The sequence below is a fragment of the Nymphaea colorata genome, chromosome 13 (genome assembly GCF_008831285.2).
Source record: "Nymphaea colorata isolate Beijing-Zhang1983 chromosome 13, ASM883128v2, whole genome shotgun sequence".
NCBI classification, from domain to species: domain Eukaryota; kingdom Viridiplantae; phylum Streptophyta; class Magnoliopsida; order Nymphaeales; family Nymphaeaceae; genus Nymphaea; species Nymphaea colorata.
This window is the reverse complement of record NC_045150.1, coordinates 8,529,060-8,546,752: the sequence shown is the minus strand read 5'-3', so window position 1 is coordinate 8,546,752 and position 17,693 is coordinate 8,529,060. Positions and strand designations below refer to the sequence as shown.

Genomic DNA, 17,693 nt, shown 5'->3' with positions numbered 1-17,693 from the left:
GTCCAGGACGATTTCTTTTTAGGTGGAAGGAACAGAAGACCAAGTGTTTCAAACAGAACACCTTGTTTCCAACTCGAAAGTGTTACTATGGTCGTTTTCTATAATAAACATAAAATATCAATTTGTAATTTGTTAGATTTAGGACTGAGCGCTATACACTGGGAGCATATTTTTTCGTTCTTAATTTCCATGTGCTCTGTGAGTGCTTGTAGCAAACATGTAGACTCGCCATTTGCAAGAACATAATTTTCTTAGCCGTGACCGAAGCGGTAATGATTTGAATCAGGTGGCAGCAAGATTCAGTAAATGGACTGAAACGCATCTGAAGAGGAATTACTTGTGGATATGTGACATATTCTATATTTCTTTTTTGAAAAGTAAAAGAGCTAACGTAGTGCAACGGGTTGCTGCACTAATTCGACGCTCATTGCACTGAGTTGAACCAAACCAGAGTCAGATGCCTCCTGATTTTGATCTGGCGGGTTGGTCCTTGGGATCAAACTCCACCTACATATGCTATTTATGTCTAACTAGTCCAGATGTGAGTCTAGTCAGTAGCCTTTGGCCATTAACGCCAATGTTAGATGAGTAGTCACATTTCGATCATTATGGCCGTGGGCTCCTTCTGCCACCCAAAGTGGATCTATCAGCCACGGAAGGAGTCCTATGCCTTGGGGTTTGGGTTACTAGACTCAAGGTGGGCGACAGAGAGAGAGAGAGAGGCAACAGATGCCCCTTCACCCTGCTTTACTAATCCATCATCAAGAAAGTGTCGAAAAACCACAGACAACTCATGACGCCGACTCATGAGCATCCTTCGTTTCAATATTGGCCTTCTCTCCCTTACTCACCACCTGCGAGGTTGAGGGGTCAAGACGTGCCTTTTCCATTCAAACCTACGTATTAGCTTGTTATGTCAGTCAAGGAAAAGCCACTACTGCTGCAAGTCAAGCAAACGAATATGCTTTTCATCCTTCCGAAATGAAACATAGATCCAACCTGACATAGTGTAGGTGTCACGCCATATCTTATAAGGTACAAGAGAATAGCGATCACCAAAATCAACTGACCACATGCTCTCTGCGTGTCTGCTAGCCCCACCACCTATACCATACCCCTCGAGATAATTTGGTTAATAGACAAGACAAAAGAACTAAACTATGCAAGACACAAATATATAGTATTAGACAATTAAGTGACAAATATTAATTTAAGAAAATACATCATTTCTCCTCTTGATCAAATTAAAATCTATCCATTTAAAACATTTTTAAAGCTGGACGGGGACCAGCCTATACAATTTCAAGGGTTTGTAATGGGTCTCCAATGGAAGCGTGTTTAGGAGGTAGTAGGCTCCTGCCTTTATTGCAAGAAATATTATGTACATAAAAATTTAGGGATGCTCAGCATTTTTTTCTTTTTTAAGTCATAGGCGAAGACCATCATCAAGAAAGTGACGAGAAAGTTCAGTACAGGATCTCCATATATGTGTCTTGAAAGGAGGCAAGACATCCACTTCAATCTTGTCATGCGCCACACGAGTTCTAAGCCACCATAGCCTCCAAATAATTACCCGGAAGAAGAGTTTTTTCCTTCATTTTCCACAACCACTTCGAAGGCCACTGTTGCTTAGGCCAGAGCTCAAATTCTTTATCTACATCATTCCATGGCACTTGCTGGTGCCCAAAACTTTGAAGCATGCCATGCCTAGACAGAGCGAGCCACTTACATGGGATAAATAGATGTTCAATCAATTCTCCTTTACTACAAAAGAGGTAACATATATTACCCAAAGTCATGCCCTACTTATATAACCTGTCTTGAGTGCATATGACCCTCATACACTCAGTAAGCCGTAGAAGGGGCTTGATGCGACCAGATTTCAGGTGAGGGGAGACTATCATATCGGCGACTTCCCGTTGTAGTATAGAGGGTTGAAGCCATGAGAGTTTGAAACGGAAACTGACGGCCTACCAAGCCCTTCTCCGACCATTGCACAAACTCCCTTGGAGATGATGCCACTAGATTTTCTTTCCAGATTTGAGGTGAGGGGAGACTATCATATCGGTGACTTCCCGTGGTAGTATAAAGGGTTGAAGCCATGAGAGTTTGAAACGGAAACTGACGGCCTACCAAGCCCTTCTCCGGCCATTGCATAAACTCCCTTGGAGATGATGCCACTAGATTTTCTTTCTCCAAGCTGGCACTGTCCCTCTAGTCCTGAGTTTACTCCAGATATCTCCACTCTTGAGGCTCATATTAGCTTTCTCCTTACTAAAGCATCGTTGAGTTAGGGAAACCTCTTTGTTTAACTCGAGTGCACAAAATCTAATGTTCCCATCCGAAGGAAAATGATATCTAGCAAGTGCATGCCATCAAACTGAAATATCGGCGAAGTTCCACTAGAGTTCTTGCTTTCTGGTCATACTTCTAGTCCTTTGAGTACCATTATTAACCGGTGGATCTGAAGCATCTGTGTTATATCTTGTGGCAATGAAAAGGCCTTCAGATTTCTATTGGATTACTTCAGGGCATTTGAATACTCCTGATAAACATTGGCAATTTGACTGGGTGTTGGATCTTGTGGCAATGGGAAGGCAGTCTGATTATTAATGGTTGGTTGATAATTTTATTACGTTATGATCAACTGTTGTAAACAGTTATTTAACTGCTTTTCTGTCGTTCCCTCACTTCTAACCATCAAACAACAATAAATTTTTTCAAGTGAACTTTCTCAGGTTTATCATACTTACCCCATTGTATGGTGAAGTTGAAATTTCAACTCTTCCACCCATAAAAACTTTTCTTTTATGAAATTTCGCCTCCAAACCAGAAGAAATAAAAAAATGCCTCGGAGCTGCAGACAACATATTTGATTGATAGAGGGGCGAAGTCAAGGTAGGGCTCGCATGGGCCCTGACCCCACCTTAAACAAAAATTTATATGTAAATTTTATAAAATTTCACTTGTTGTATATAAAAATTTTGAAAAATGATATTTCGACCCTAGTCAAAATTTAAAAACTTTAATTCAGCCCACCTCATGAAAATTTCTAGCTTTGCCCTGGATTGAGATCCCTTACCAATTGTCAGCCCAAAATTGGACATGTATGCCTATTGCTCCTCTATAATGGAGGATTTGATGACCTTACATTTTCAACCACACACATATGCAAAAACATTTAGAAACATGTGAATAAAAGGAGAGCACGAAATTTTGATATTTAAAGTAGGTGTACCGAGCCTGAAAAACTTAAGAACGAAAATTAAATCCAATTTATACATTTCATTTTCACGTTTTCTTCGATCGTAAATTTTGGACACTTAAGATCCATCTACGTACATGTATGCTGCTTATGAAAATAACCTGTGAACGACCGAAAATGGGTAGACGTTTGAATCTAACGCTCCATGACATTGATAAATGAAGGAAAACAAATTCAATATTATTACACGAAACATACGGGCATAAATTCCATATGTTCACATAATTTTAAAAAAGTAAAAAAATGAACAAGAAAGGACGCCAACTCGACATGAGAAAGAGCTTTTCTGAATGTCAACAAGTTCACACAAGTTGAAAAGCTAACAGAGCCATCCCTTATCGTGAAGACGACGCCCATGTTTATGAAGGTAGGTGCAGCAGCAGTTAATGTCTTCTGCCGGGCCTTTCTAGCTCGAAAACGCGTACGTACGCAGTGGTGGAGCTGCAAAATATTTTTTGGAGAATACTCATTCATAGATTTAAAAGAGCAAATATTGAAATATTTTTTAAAGAACACTCGTTCATAGATTTTCAAATCGAAAGAGACACTTGTATTATTGATGTTGTTAATGTGAACATAAAGAAACATTGTGAGGCTGGTATGCCCAGCTGCTTACAGCAACCCATACGTAGCTCGGCCATGCCCATATGATAAACGTCATATCGGCCCTTCAACTTTTAAATCTAAAAGCAGAAGCCCATGCAGCCTGATTCCTGAGTTTTCTTATAAAAAGGCCTTTCAAATCACATGCACTATAAAAGTTTTTCTTTCTGACATTATTGGAAACCAAAGATAAGTCAAATAATGTTCCATCTATTTCACAACATCTATATATAAATAATGAGCGCTTGCTTCAGCTTGAGTTGCACAACTGAAAACTGGAGCTTATAAATGAGTTGAGTTAGAGCTACATAATTTGACTTAGTTAAACTCGAGTAAATTTGTTTAATTTAGGTTTTCCTTTTTCTTTTTAATTTCCCAACTTAAAATCAAGAAAAGAGATCAAATAGGGAGTTGGTAAACAAATTTAGACGAGTCGACCAATCAAACCAAAACTTGATTCATCGAGTCGAGCTTTTTCTACATTGTACAGTTTGATTTGAGCTCGAGCCAAGCAATATGTGAGTTGAGTCGACCAAGCTCGAGCTAGACTTGCTCTTGCATGGGTCTACCTGCCTGCTTGTCCCCTATTTATTCCAAATTACTCCTTTGGTTTCTTCTTCTGTTTCATGGAAATTCGTGTCCATGCAATCTTTGAATCGACGTATATATTCAACCCACTGCATTTTCAAACCTTCAAGTTGAATGACCGTGCTTGTTGGGGATCAAGCCAAAGACAAAGGGGAAGTTTAATAAAAATAAAAAAAAGTACGTTTCCACTTTTTGACAATTTTAGGAAAAGCATAATGGTATTTTTAACAAAATTGAAGAGAAATACATATAAAAGTTTTTCAGAAACGTCGCTCACTTTTTAAAGTTTGTTAGGATTCAAGTGAGCATGTGCTTCCAAGGCAGGTGTGGGTTAGGATTCAAGTGAGCATGTTGTTCCAAGGCAGGTGTGGGCACCGTGTAGACAATTGCCCAAACTCCGGTTTTGGCTGTCGGGCAGAGCTAGGTCTGGTTGTAGTTACGAGCTGCGGCCTAACCGTAGCCCGACTCCTTATCGGACAGGCCAAGCCGGGCCAGCCCGATGCCCAGACCTAAGCTCGATAGAATAAACTCGCCTCGTCAATACAACTTTGAGCTCAAACTCAACTCATTTTACTTCATCATGTTAAGCACATCTTTTTTTCTTGACTCATTTAACTCGATTAATTCGTTATTTGTTCAACCATTCTCTCGTTATAATTCAGCATTTATTTTATAGTTGAGCCGAGTCGAGTTTAAATGAATCAAGTTCTTATAACTCACACTCAACTCGTTTAACATTTCGAATACACATTTGAACTTGAGTTTGACTTGTTTATAAGCAATAAACAAGTGGAGTTCGAGTCAAGTTTTGACGATCAAGTTTGAGACAAGCTCGAGTTGGCTTTACTAGTTTATGCAGCCCCACATGCTAAAGTAGGTCCTTATACAAAATTCCTGCATTCCTTCTCTTATCCATCCAACTCAAACTCCCTCATGTATGCAATGGATGGTTTTGCATATATATATATATATATAACTTTTCCATCACGCCGTTACAGGACCACCAATTAATAACAATTAACTTGGCTTTTTTTCTTAAGAAAAGGATTAGCTTGCCCTTCAAGCAATTCGGCATTGAAAAAATTGAAAGGCAAAAGGCAGCTAAGTTTCGCAGTCATCAGTTGCACCCCTCTGACGGCAAAAGAATAGTCACGATCACTTCAACGATCGTAACCTCACGACGAAGCAAGACGCGACCGCTTACGTCCGCGAAAGCGTGTTCCGTTGCTTGGACAAGAAGTCGTGCCGTACACATAACATGAATTTTTCTACACTGTCAAGCCCAGGGGCGGCTCCACCCCAAAATAAAAATTAAAAAAAAAAAATACATGCAACTCTTCGTCGCTTGGATTCATGCTTGAATCCCAAAATTGTGGTCGAATGTTGCCAGATATTTAGATATTTAAAATCAATTACCAAAAGTACTATAAATCATCATTAAAAATAGGATAAATTGTCACTATGCTATAAACCGTCGGAAATGATTATTTTAGCAGCGGTTGTTAAATATTTATAATTCTTCTTATTGTGAGAAATTTATTTTGACAATCCATGTAGAAGTTTACCAATCTTAAAGCCAAATTTTTTGTGGTTGATAAAACCATCATTGTCGATTAACAAGGCCTTAATTAAATTCTGTTTTAACCAATGGTCCATATCGAGTCACATCATTTATTTTTTTAAAAAATGTTAATAAGTAATTTTTATGGTTATTTTATTCTCACATGGGCTTATGCTAAGTGGAATCGACCAGTGCAGTTTCAGCATAAACCGGAGCAAAATTCAGTGACATTGACTCTAATAGATGTTTATTAATATATAATTTTTTATCGAAAAAAATGCTGATATATAAGGATATTGTGTGTTTATATAGGGCATTCCAGAAATCAGAGGATGCATGTGGTAGACCATCTTATTTTCTATTTCCCATTTTAACAAATAAACTTGTTTTCCAGTGTCCGTGACCGATTTATGCGAGTCGGGATCGAACTAAATAGGCTGGAAATGCAGCTCAGTGAACATATTTCGGAATAATTTTGCTCCAAGCCAAGAGAAAAGAAAATCAGGTTTTAATTAATTTGGAAATGTTGAGGGGGAAAATACCCTTAAGGCGCAGAAGTCTCTCTCTTTCTTTCTTTCTTTATGCTTGTGTGGTTCAGGGCTACTTCGAAGATAGAGGGAGTAGTTTATAGAAGTAGTGCCTACGAAAACCGAATAAATGATACGTAACTTTTCAACTGCCGAAAGTGTCAGACTCTCTACTCCTGATTAGTTAATTGCATATCATGATCGTGAAAAATATCTTGCAAAATCCAGAATGCCTAAGGGCCTGTTTGATGGGCTGAAAATTTCCTATAGCTCAGGAAATATATTTCAAATTTTTAAAATGTTTTTAGTTTATCAAACACAGAAATATATTTTTAACCGTTGAAGGTGTTTTAGGAAAAATTTTTTCGAAAACATCTTTCCACCACGAGAGGTGGAGAAATGTTTCCGAATTTTTTTTTTTGCCCGTTAGGGCATAAACTCATCACCCGCTGGGTTCCGCTCCTCTTCCTCTTCGATGCTTCATCCTCCGCTGCTGCCTCACAGGAGGAAGAGATTGAAGCGGTGTTCTCATCTATCTGACGAAGGTCTTCATTTCTCTCTGAAAATCCTCCATCAAAATGGGAATCAGAAAGATTTTTCTCATTCCTTTATTCCAAGAAATATATTTCTAAAAATATATTTCCAATTCTAGATTTCCACGCTATCAAACGGGCTCTAAGGGAGATTCATGAGGTTAATGGCCGACCTGGCCATTGATTGTATGCTTTAAATTTTGGTGAATGCAAAAGCAAAGTGGTGTCTTGTAAAGTATGTAAAATCTTCATATTCTAATCAAATCACAACACATAATTCAATTATAACGTGGTTTCCCATTTGATTACATGCAAAATGCATATGATCGGACCGCTTGATTCAAAAACTGGTCCTGCTTTTCTCTCCAAACCCATTAGATGTAGTTGAATTAGGTTTATTTGTAGCCAGATTTGGTAATATACCTAGCTTCCAACCAAACCAGATCTGGATATTTATATTAAATGTATAAGCTATGTGGGGGCACTTACCCTCCTAACTTTTTAAAGTAATTTATATTAAATGTGTAGTCTACATATTATAGTCTCATTTCAAGTTTTCAACCATATGATGCCCACTTACCACAGGAAGAAAGAGCTTCAAAAAATGTGCCCATAGGGACGAGCCTTTACGCAGAAAAAAGCCGTTTGATGGCCTGAAAATATATTTCTGGAAATATATTTTTAGAAATATAGGAAATAGAAAAATGAAATGGAAAAAATTTTTTCGATTCCAATTTTGGTGTGTGTGTGATGACTTAGAAATATATTTTCAATTCTATATTTCTGAGTTTGATAGTACACAAATTTATTTTCAGAAATTTAATTCTTAGTTTAATAATAAGAAAACATTTATCCAGATTTACAAAAATATGACAACATGGTTATGAATGTATGGATGTATAGACCGGATATACTCGCCCACACAATTGATTTTAGAACAATTCTGATTTGCCGACTTTTTGCCCCTTTTTTAATTGACACCGATTTGAACTTTTCGGTTCAAATTAACCAACCGGTCTAATGATGAACTCATTCACACGGCTTAAAATTTGACAGAAACGGTTTAAAAATTTTAATCTCAACGCAAACCGGTGAGAAACTTAAAATATTATGAGGATAGTGGTTGAGAGGATCCATCGTCCTCAACCGTACGGATTGCATGAAAACAAAATCACAATTTTTACATTTTAAATTGAGAAATTCATTACTAAGTAGTGAATTGTTGGCCAATTGCATCTCAGGCTCCATTACATAGATGCAACAACTCAATTAAAAGAAACATATAACATATATGAAAGCTGATTTGTTTCAAGAAGATGTTTGGATGGGGTTTACAACAACTCGAAGAGCTTGAAGCACCAAAACAAATAAAGAACATGCATAAGAAAATAACGACACCAAGACAAATGAAGAACTTGGATAAGAAAATGTCTACCATAGCAAATGTGAAGTCACCTTAATCAAAATAAGGGTGCCTCCTTTACAACTGAAGCAATTGAAACAAAGAAAACATTCATATAGACATGGAATATAGACATGGAATATGTGCATGATGCCCATCTTTCAGTTTTATTCCCTATATTTGAGATGTAACTATGGCATACACATTCATATAGACGCATAATATGTGCATTATGCACTTTTTCATTTTTAACACCTACAGTACATCACAATGTAGAAGCTTTCGAACAACCCACAAACTGATATATAGTGGAAGAACTAAGTCAAACGACATCCAACTAAGTCAAATGAGATCGGCGTAGAAACTACAAGATCACACCATTGGCCATAACACGATCAGTACATGTAACTGTAGAAGCTATCAAGCAAAAGGGGATTCGGAACATATAGGACAGAATCATGAGAACTTGAAAAAAAAGGGGATTGATGCTCACAGACAGGGAAACAAAAAGTTTATGAAACCAAACGCTCACTGGAACAGTACGAGCTTTTCTCAGTAGAACATAATCAACACAATAAACATGCGTGTAGACATCAGAGCTTCGTTTTCAGTCGACGCACCCGCAGGGATTCAAAACGCCTACTTGGAGAGGGGAACAAGAGAGAGAATGAGAGAGAGAGAGAGACAATACCTTGCGAGAAAGAGAGAGACGGGAGGCTAGCAGCTGCATTGAGAGGAGACGTGGAGGCGTCGAGCTCTGATGCGGAGAGGGAGAGGAGGCACACGAGGGAGTCTTCTGCGGGTGCGTCGACGAGAAAGAAGAGGGAGCGGCTGCGGCACATGAAGGAAAAGAAGAAGACGCGAAGACGCGCTTGCGTGTCCTAACGGGCAAAAATAAAATTCCGGAAAAAAATTTTCGAAATTCGACTTCAACGGTCGAATTTTTTTTCTATGTTTGATATGATGGAAAAATTTCAAATTTTTGAATTATTTTTCTCGATGAACAGTTCTTTTCCGGCGCATCAAACGCCCCCTAAAGTATTTTTGAAATAGTTTGTTGGCATATGGAACTTGAATAGGGTAGACAATGGAATGAGTCGTCGGTTTGATTCTCGTGGCCCTCATCACATTTTTGAAAATAAAAATGCTTATATTTTTTAAAGTTTTTAACTTGACATATGCGTAGATTTCTAAAAATATTGTTCGGTCTCTATTCAAACTTTATAAATACTATTCACTCTCCCCTTAAAAAAAATTGTCTCCACCCGTGGTCGGGACTACAAAAGGTGGTGACGCTACTCTCAAATTGAAGAGGATAAATTAAATTCACTGAGATCTCGAAACAGCTCTAAACCCGACCACAAGAAAAAGGAAAAGGAAGGACGACTTGACCTCTCACCGGAACATTGGGGTTTCCTCGTGCTCACCTAAACCCCTTACTAATTCCGAGTGATTTAGACACAACGCCACCTAATGTGTGGCTCCAGTTGTGGCAGTTGGCTGGTCAACGTTACTAAACATAGCATTCATCAACTTCTCCATCTTTTAGGATGCAATGGATTTGGTTTGCTAGCTGATGTCTCCTCGATTGACCCATATCAATCTATTTCTCATTCTTTATCAGAATGATTACCAAATGCTTCAAATATTTGATAAATCAAACAGATGCTTAATCGAGATGCTATCCTAAGTTTCTGATCCAGGGCAGCAGCGGAGTTACTTGTGACTGGTGTGGGCCACTGCCCACACCAGCTCTTGATATCTTGCATTGCATTGTAATTAAGTTGGACCTATGTTCAAGTAGGTACAGCTCCATGTGGTGCTCACCATACCTGAGTCAGTTTCTTGCAATTGTTCATTTTTTTAAGTGGAAGATCGATTAGTGCCCCTTTTCTCTGGCTTGCTACTGATTCAAAGCAGTATTAAACAACTAAGTTCCGTAAAGTACTCTAGTCTATCATACCATGCAGAAGCAAGCCCTTATAGTATATATATTAATACCAGAAGGATTAGTTGGGTGATTATTTCGCCATCGTCCAAAAGGGATGTTGATTTGGTTCATGTAGCGTTAGGTTTGAAGTCTTATCCATAGAAAAAGAGACATACGTGCATGATTTAAACTGATCAATTTACACCTAATCGTGCCGTGTGTTGACTTGACTAGGAATGCAAACGGTGGGATATCCACTGCACTAACTCGTGGGTCAGCATTTGATCCAGGATTCACATCTATTTTGGTGTACACTTGGGGTTTGTGTCGTCACATGGGTAGAGGTATGAGGTATGGTTTATATATGAGTACGAGTACCAAGAATGGGTATATGCACCACAACTTTAAAAAACAGTGGGTACGAGAAAACGATAAGACATTATATATATATATATATATACACGCACGCAAATTATCACAAAACATTGAAATGAAAACAACATTTAAATAAACAAGTGATATAAAGAAAACACTACATGTTAATGGACAATAACAGTAAAAAATAGAATGAAAATTGAGTTACAAAAAAATCAAATCAAGTAAAATTAAATAGTTTGGATCAGTTTCGATCTAAAAGGTACTCAAATGTATTAACTTGAAGACATGAACTAAAGTGTTGTAATTATGTATCTTTCGTGACAAAGGTTCTTGGTAAAAGCAAGGATGTTGAATCTTCATAGAACGAACTCAAACATGATATTATATGAGAATAAATGGAGAAATACTGATAAAATTTGCAAGAAAAAAAGAGGGTTTCATTGTAACTACATGATCGGATTTGAAATTTCCTTGGGCCCTTCGTCAACCCATGACGGGCCCAATATAAGGATATTTTGGCAAAATAAAAATGAAAAATATCACGTGAATCACGTATTGGTTTCGAGGGAAGTATCTTAAAACTATAGTAGGTGAAAGTTTGGTCATCAATTCAATTCTTATGAGTATGACTCTTTTGCATTGTAAACAATAAACATTCACCCTTTTAATTCTTAAAGCACCTCCAAACCCCAAGATACAAGAAGAAAGGAGCAGTCTTCAACGTAACCGTTGCCTGATATCACATAACATAACCGTTGACTGATACAGAAATCTCTCTCTCTAGCCCAAACATACCAGCTGACGTCCGCTAAGCCTCAGCTTCGGAAAACGTATGTAAAAATCCACGGGCTTGCTGCTGAAAATGGGGAGTTTAAGTCTCCGTCCCTTTGACCCTCAATTATTTCCCCTCTCTCTCTCTCCGTGATCAGTTTTCCTGTAGCATCCGACGGACTTTACTTCGCTTAAGTTTTTCTCTGTTCAGACTTCTTTCTTCAGCGGAAGCATTGCATATTCTGCACTTCAGTAGAATATCTGCTAAAACAAAAAGAAGGTTAGATCTTCATCGAATGCAAAATCAGACTTTGAATCGGAGTCTCAACGACCAGATTTCCTTTTCTTTCGTAGATTCAATTAGGTTGCACCGTCGTCAAAGAGGAGAATGACAGGAGAGTACAGATAGTCTACTAGATCTGGGAAGATATATAGATGGAAGCTTTGCAGGTAACGTGGGAGGGGAACAGTTGCTGAGTTAGAAAAATTTTGTAGAGAGATACGCATCCACAAATTTTCATATCTAAAAGGGCACTCATACATGTAACCGAACAAATATTTGAAGAAGATTGTATGTAACCGAACAAATATTTGAAGAAGATTGAGAGGCTGGTGTAGGCAGCTCATATGTAGCTCCACCATTGAAGAGAAGAAAGTAGTATGCTATTTGCCGTGAAAAAAGAGATGCGAAGAAATTACTGAACATGAAGTTTGTTTCACTTACACAAGGAAGATCACTATTTTCTTGATAAAGGAAAAAAGCATATTTTCTTGGTGAAGTAAAGCATGGCCTTAATTAACAGGATGATTGTATTTTCTGGAATCTCAATTGGACTTGTTGTCTATATATATATATATATATGTCAACATGGTCCTTTCTTTGAAAGTTTCAGAGAGAAAGTAAGAAGAAGAAATAAAGAAATATATATATATCCAAAAAAAGAAAGAAAGAAAGATATATATTATATATATATACCATATGTCAGAATTAAGTATGCACTTACTTTGAGATTTTGGAGAAGATTTGAAAAATAGCCAGCCAGTTGGGGAGATACGTGTTGCTTATTGTCTACGCACATGCTTAAGCTCACCCTCCTCAACTGTTTCCCTTTTCCCATTTTTTTTTCACTTGCAGGATCTGCTTGATCACCAATATTATTATAATTTTCTTGCAACGTATCTAGACCTTGCTAGTTTTCTCAAGTTTTCAGAGGCTGGGTATGATCTTGAGAAAAATACAATTAAAATATTGCGTGAGTATACATTACGTTGGTTATGTTCTTGTATCTTCTCACATTTTCTGTATGCCATCAACAAATTTTTCTAAAAGAAAATGGTCCTGAAAAATATAAAATTTTAACCTGGAGATCAATATTATGGTTCTTTTTTATTTGCATTGCGATGGTCATACAATCAACGCTAGCAGCAATTGTGAAGAAGCGGAAATGCCGTCCGTAATTTGCCGTATGACCCTCTGGTAGAGGATCAACGTATCTTACATTTTCTTCCTTTTTTCAAGGCAGAGCTCAGGCGACTCATAACTCACCGGCATATGGGCTGTCGACCTCTCAATTTATTTCGGTAGATTTGAGAGTGGAATTAAAATACAAATCAAACATGTGGATGTATTTATTTGATCCACCTTCTTTTATTGTTCAAATCGATCACTTTCAATTCATTTTTACAGTGTCAATATACCTTCAAAAAATGATTAGCACCATTAATCTTTTAAGTTGTGTTTAATTACCACGGTTTTGAGGTCCGACCTCCCTTCCATGTTTTTTTACCATATAGCGTGAATTTCGTATTCATGTTGGCATACTCTAGATTTTAGCTATCGTTGATTTTAGATCAACTCGAATCTAAGAACCATGAGAAATCAACTACTATCTTCAAAATTAAACGTTGTATATGAACCTGACCTTGGTAACAATATGCGATTGATAATGGAAACAATTTACGTACATTTTAGTGTTTCAACAGTAATAATTTGTTAAATATTGGAGTACCAAGAAAACATGTACCCACTTTTGATTAAATTTAGAACATGCACGTATCCTCGTGCCTTGTTAAATTTTGAAACTCACGAGTTGATTTACATCTCGATTACCGTGCCCAAAAAGTCATTGTTAATCGGCTAAACATGTGAAAAGTCGGTTAATTTCATTCGTGGCTTCACGCGAGAAAAAAGTTCACTGCACTAGTAAATTTTTTCGAGGGATTGCCAAGAATTCAGGCTATATTTATTGTTTTCAATAGATCATTAAGTGGAAACAAACTTCAATTCAGTAAAATATTTTTATCGATCGGTAAAAGATCTGCCTTGTACCATAGAACTTTAATGTAAGGAAAGAACAGTAGCTTGCTCTGGCTGTGCCCTTGGCGATCAACCTTGGGAATCATAACCACCGCCATTAATGAGGTTGGAGGTCGCGCTTCATTACGTGTCTGTAAGAAGAAAACGAGAAATCTAGGACGTCGGATTATGAGGATCTACGGCCAATATTAGTTCTGACATGTGAGCATAGGCGTGAAACACTTTTTTGCTTCTTCAGAAGCGACTGATCTTTCGCCTTCCACCATTAAAACTGCACTCACCTTCTTGTTTCTTCTGACTGAAGGCGAGAGTCAAAACCCTAGACGACCCTGTGTGGCTGTGTGCCCATTTTCGTCTCTTCCCCCTCACTCTCTCTGATCGTCCCTTTCTAGTGTAAACACATGATGAGCAGTCAAAGTCGGTGCTTGCTTAGAAATTAGTTGGAAGGAAGCCTCTCCCTCTTAGTTGTAAAGATTCAAGGAGCCCTCTCCCCCTCTCTTTCTCTAAGAATTCATTAAATTAATGCCCCCACACGTTTTCTCTACCATATTAAGCCTCCTTGTTTCATCTGTTCCCAAAATGAAGGTTCTGAAATGCTTCCACCAAGAAAAAATGATCGACACCGTGAGAATCCAATCTCAGTGTATCTTCCATTTCGAACACCTCGAACTCTCTTCCTTCTGATGTCAATCTCTTTCTGAACAATCCCCAAAAGAAGAGATACGAAGATGGTAACCTTAGAATTCTCCTGAAGGCGTAATTTCTTGAGCTCCTTTCTTTTGCAGAGTCTTTTATAACGATTCTTTCTTGCTTTCATCTCCCCAAAATCTTTACACGAGAAGAGACGGCGATAGGATGGGAGTTGCAGAGTTCCTTAGTTTTTTCCTTCTGATCTCCTGCTTCGTCGTGGTTCTTCCACATGCCGAACCCTGCGAATCCTCAGAGTGCCAAATTATGGATTCCGCGTTTAAATCCGTGAAGGGGTTCGATCGCTCGAATTCCATAAACTGCAATTGCTCCTCCATTACAGAGATCATTCTCCCTTCTAAAGGTCTCAGTGGTACCGTCTCTTGGATGATACTCGCCGGCATCGCCAATCTCCGGTCCGTGGATCTCTCCAACAACTCGATCCAAGGGAGCATTCCAGGTGGGTTCTGGTCGAAGACCCGGCTGGTGCACCTCAACCTCGCCGGCAACCAACTCGGCGGCAGCATCGGCGGCGAGCCGTCTGACCGGAGTCTCCCTTTGCCGGTTCTGGAGACCCTCAACCTCTCCAACAACCGATTCACCGCCTTCGTCTCGCTCTCCTCCTTCAAGAGCGTGAAGATCTTGGACGTCTCGGGTAACAGAATATCGAACAATTCAATCGTCGCCGAGGCTTTCGACCTGGCGGAGCTCTCCACCCTATCGGTGTCGGGAAACAAAATCGGATCTCTACCGACTCGTTTGAAGCAGTCGAGTCGTATCGTGCACCTCGATCTCTCCGACTGTGGTCTGACGGGCAGCCTGAAACCGATATCATTCCTCCCTTCCCTCACCTACTTGGACGTCTCCAACAACAGTCTCACCGGCTCATTTCCGGGAGACTTTCCTCCGACGGACCGCCTGACATTCTTGGACGTCTCGTTCAACCGATTCAGCGGCTACTTCGAGCTCGACATGAGCAAAAAATATGGGGCTGATTCTTTTACCAAGTCCGGTCTCTGTCCGACCAACGAGCGGGCTCACCATCGGAAGAGAATCGCCGTCATCAGTGCTGCTGCAGCGTCTGCTGCACTCCTCCTGGTGCTGGGAGTCCTGGCGTTCTGTTTGCTGAGGAAGAAGAGGAGGAGTAGAAGGACATGGGTCGTCTCGAAACCGCCTTTCGCCTGCAAGATTAACGAGTCCGGTCCGTTCTCCTTTCAGACCGACTCCGGCACTTGGATCGCCGATATCGTCGAGCCGTCGTCGGCCGCGGTCGTGATGTTCGAGAAGCCGCTGCTGAGGCTTACGTTCGCCGATCTCCTCACCGCGACGTCTCGGTTCGGGAGGGAGTCTCTGCTGGCCGGGTCCCGGAGTGGACCGGTTTACCGGGCGGTTCTGCCTGGGGAGATTCACGTTGCAATCAAGGTGCTGAAACAGGCTGAGGGTGCTGAAACAGAGGCGGCGGCGGCCAAGTTGGGAGCTCTGGGCAAGATGAAGCACCCCAATTTGTTGCCCCTGCTTGGGTACTGCATAGCAGGTATTTTCTAAGGGTATTTTGGTCTTTTCATATTAAAACTATATGTGAAATATATTTAAGTTTTGAGAGCTTCCTTATTTGAGAACTATAGATTTAAGATTGTATTAAAACTGTATATAAGATATATTTACGTTTTGACAGCTTTCTTATTTGAGAACCATAGATTTAAGATTGTATCTTGGCGGCTTTTTATCAAAGAAGAAAATTAATGATCTTAGTGTTGATCTTAAGTCTGGCTTAAAATTCTTAGTTTGATAAACCATTGATTTTACCATAAACCTTTTGCCATATCACCAAAAGCATACCACATTACTTCCATGATCCAAAGATTTTTGTTTATCTCAAACACCTAAGCTCTGACATGAGTGGCACTGTTCTATTGCAGGGCAGGAGAAACTACTGCTTTATGAATTCATGGCAAATGGAAACCTCCACCAATGGCTTCACGAGCTTCCGACCGGCTCGACCAATGTCGAGGACTGGAGCATGGACACATGGGAGCAGCAGACTGGTGGAGACCAAGCATCCGCCGCGAAAATGGGTTGGATCACCCGGCACCGGATCGCCGTGGGGCTCGCCAGAGGGCTCGCTTACCTGCACCATGCCGGGGCCAAGCCCATTGTACACGGCCGGCTCAGCCCATTCAACATCTTCCTAGACGGTTCGTTCGAGCCCCGGATCTCTGATTTCGGACTTGGAGAGATCGTCGGGATTGGATCGTATTATCAAACCCGCTACTCTGCACCTGGATCTGATCCTCTGTGCCCCGAATCCGATGTATATAGCTTTGGAGTAGTTCTGCTAGAGCTGATAACTGGCAAGGCCGGCTCCATGGAGATGGTGGCATGGGTGAGGAGCTTGGTTCGAGAGCAGCTCGGCATCAAGGCGCTCGACCCAAACCTAAAGAGTGGGTCCATAAGCAGCATGATCGAGAGCTTGCGGGTCGGGTACCTGTGCACCGCTGAGTCCGCGAAGAAGAGACCCACAATGCAGCAAGTTGTTGGGCTCCTTAAGGACATGAACCCATGCTAATCAAGCCATTCATCATGATCTCCTGCTTAACGAAGTTCTTGAGTTCTGTTTGATGTCTCTCATAAAATGATTCTTTACTCCACACTAAGTTGACTAATTGGGAGTTTGTTTATATCTCAGTCTTTTCTGGCGTGGATTGTGTAAACATATCCATGTTATCATTTTCACCTTGTAGAGATGGCTCTACCGATGAGCTTAAATCTGTTTAACTAAATTCCTTCTCCTTTTTCTTTCCAATTGGCAAGTGGGATTTTGCTGTACACTGTGCTACCGAAGGATAGTTCAAGACAGGAACCTTCCAGCTCTTCTCTACTATTTGTGAGAGTTATATAGTGGCATCGAAATTCCTCCATTGAGCAGCTTACCATGGGATGCTGGCTTAGATTTCAAGTTAGCTTGTCTTGACAGGAAGGGTTAGACATATAAGGCGAACAAAAAATCATGCGATAACACAATTGCGAGATTCGTTTTATGACACACTCAAATAAAATCGTGTTTACAATAAACACAAAATATTGTACAATAATGCAATAACATGATTTGTTTAACAATACACTTAAGTACA

At 39.7% G+C, this 17,693-nt stretch overlaps 1 protein-coding gene across 1 annotated transcript; it reads left to right on the top strand.

Moving 5' to 3' along the window:
* Window positions 1-14,231: 14,231 nt before the first annotated feature.
* LOC116267261 (calmodulin-binding receptor kinase CaMRLK-like) lies at window positions 14,232-17,240 on the top strand. Its single transcript, XM_050075160.1, has 2 exons — window positions 14,232-16,096; window positions 16,482-17,240. Exons 1-2 carry the CDS (start codon window positions 14,731-14,733, stop codon window positions 17,126-17,128), a joined length of 2,013 nt encoding a protein of 670 aa, XP_049931117.1. The 5' UTR covers window positions 14,232-14,730; the 3' UTR covers window positions 17,129-17,240.
* Window positions 17,241-17,693: the final 453 nt, after the last annotated feature.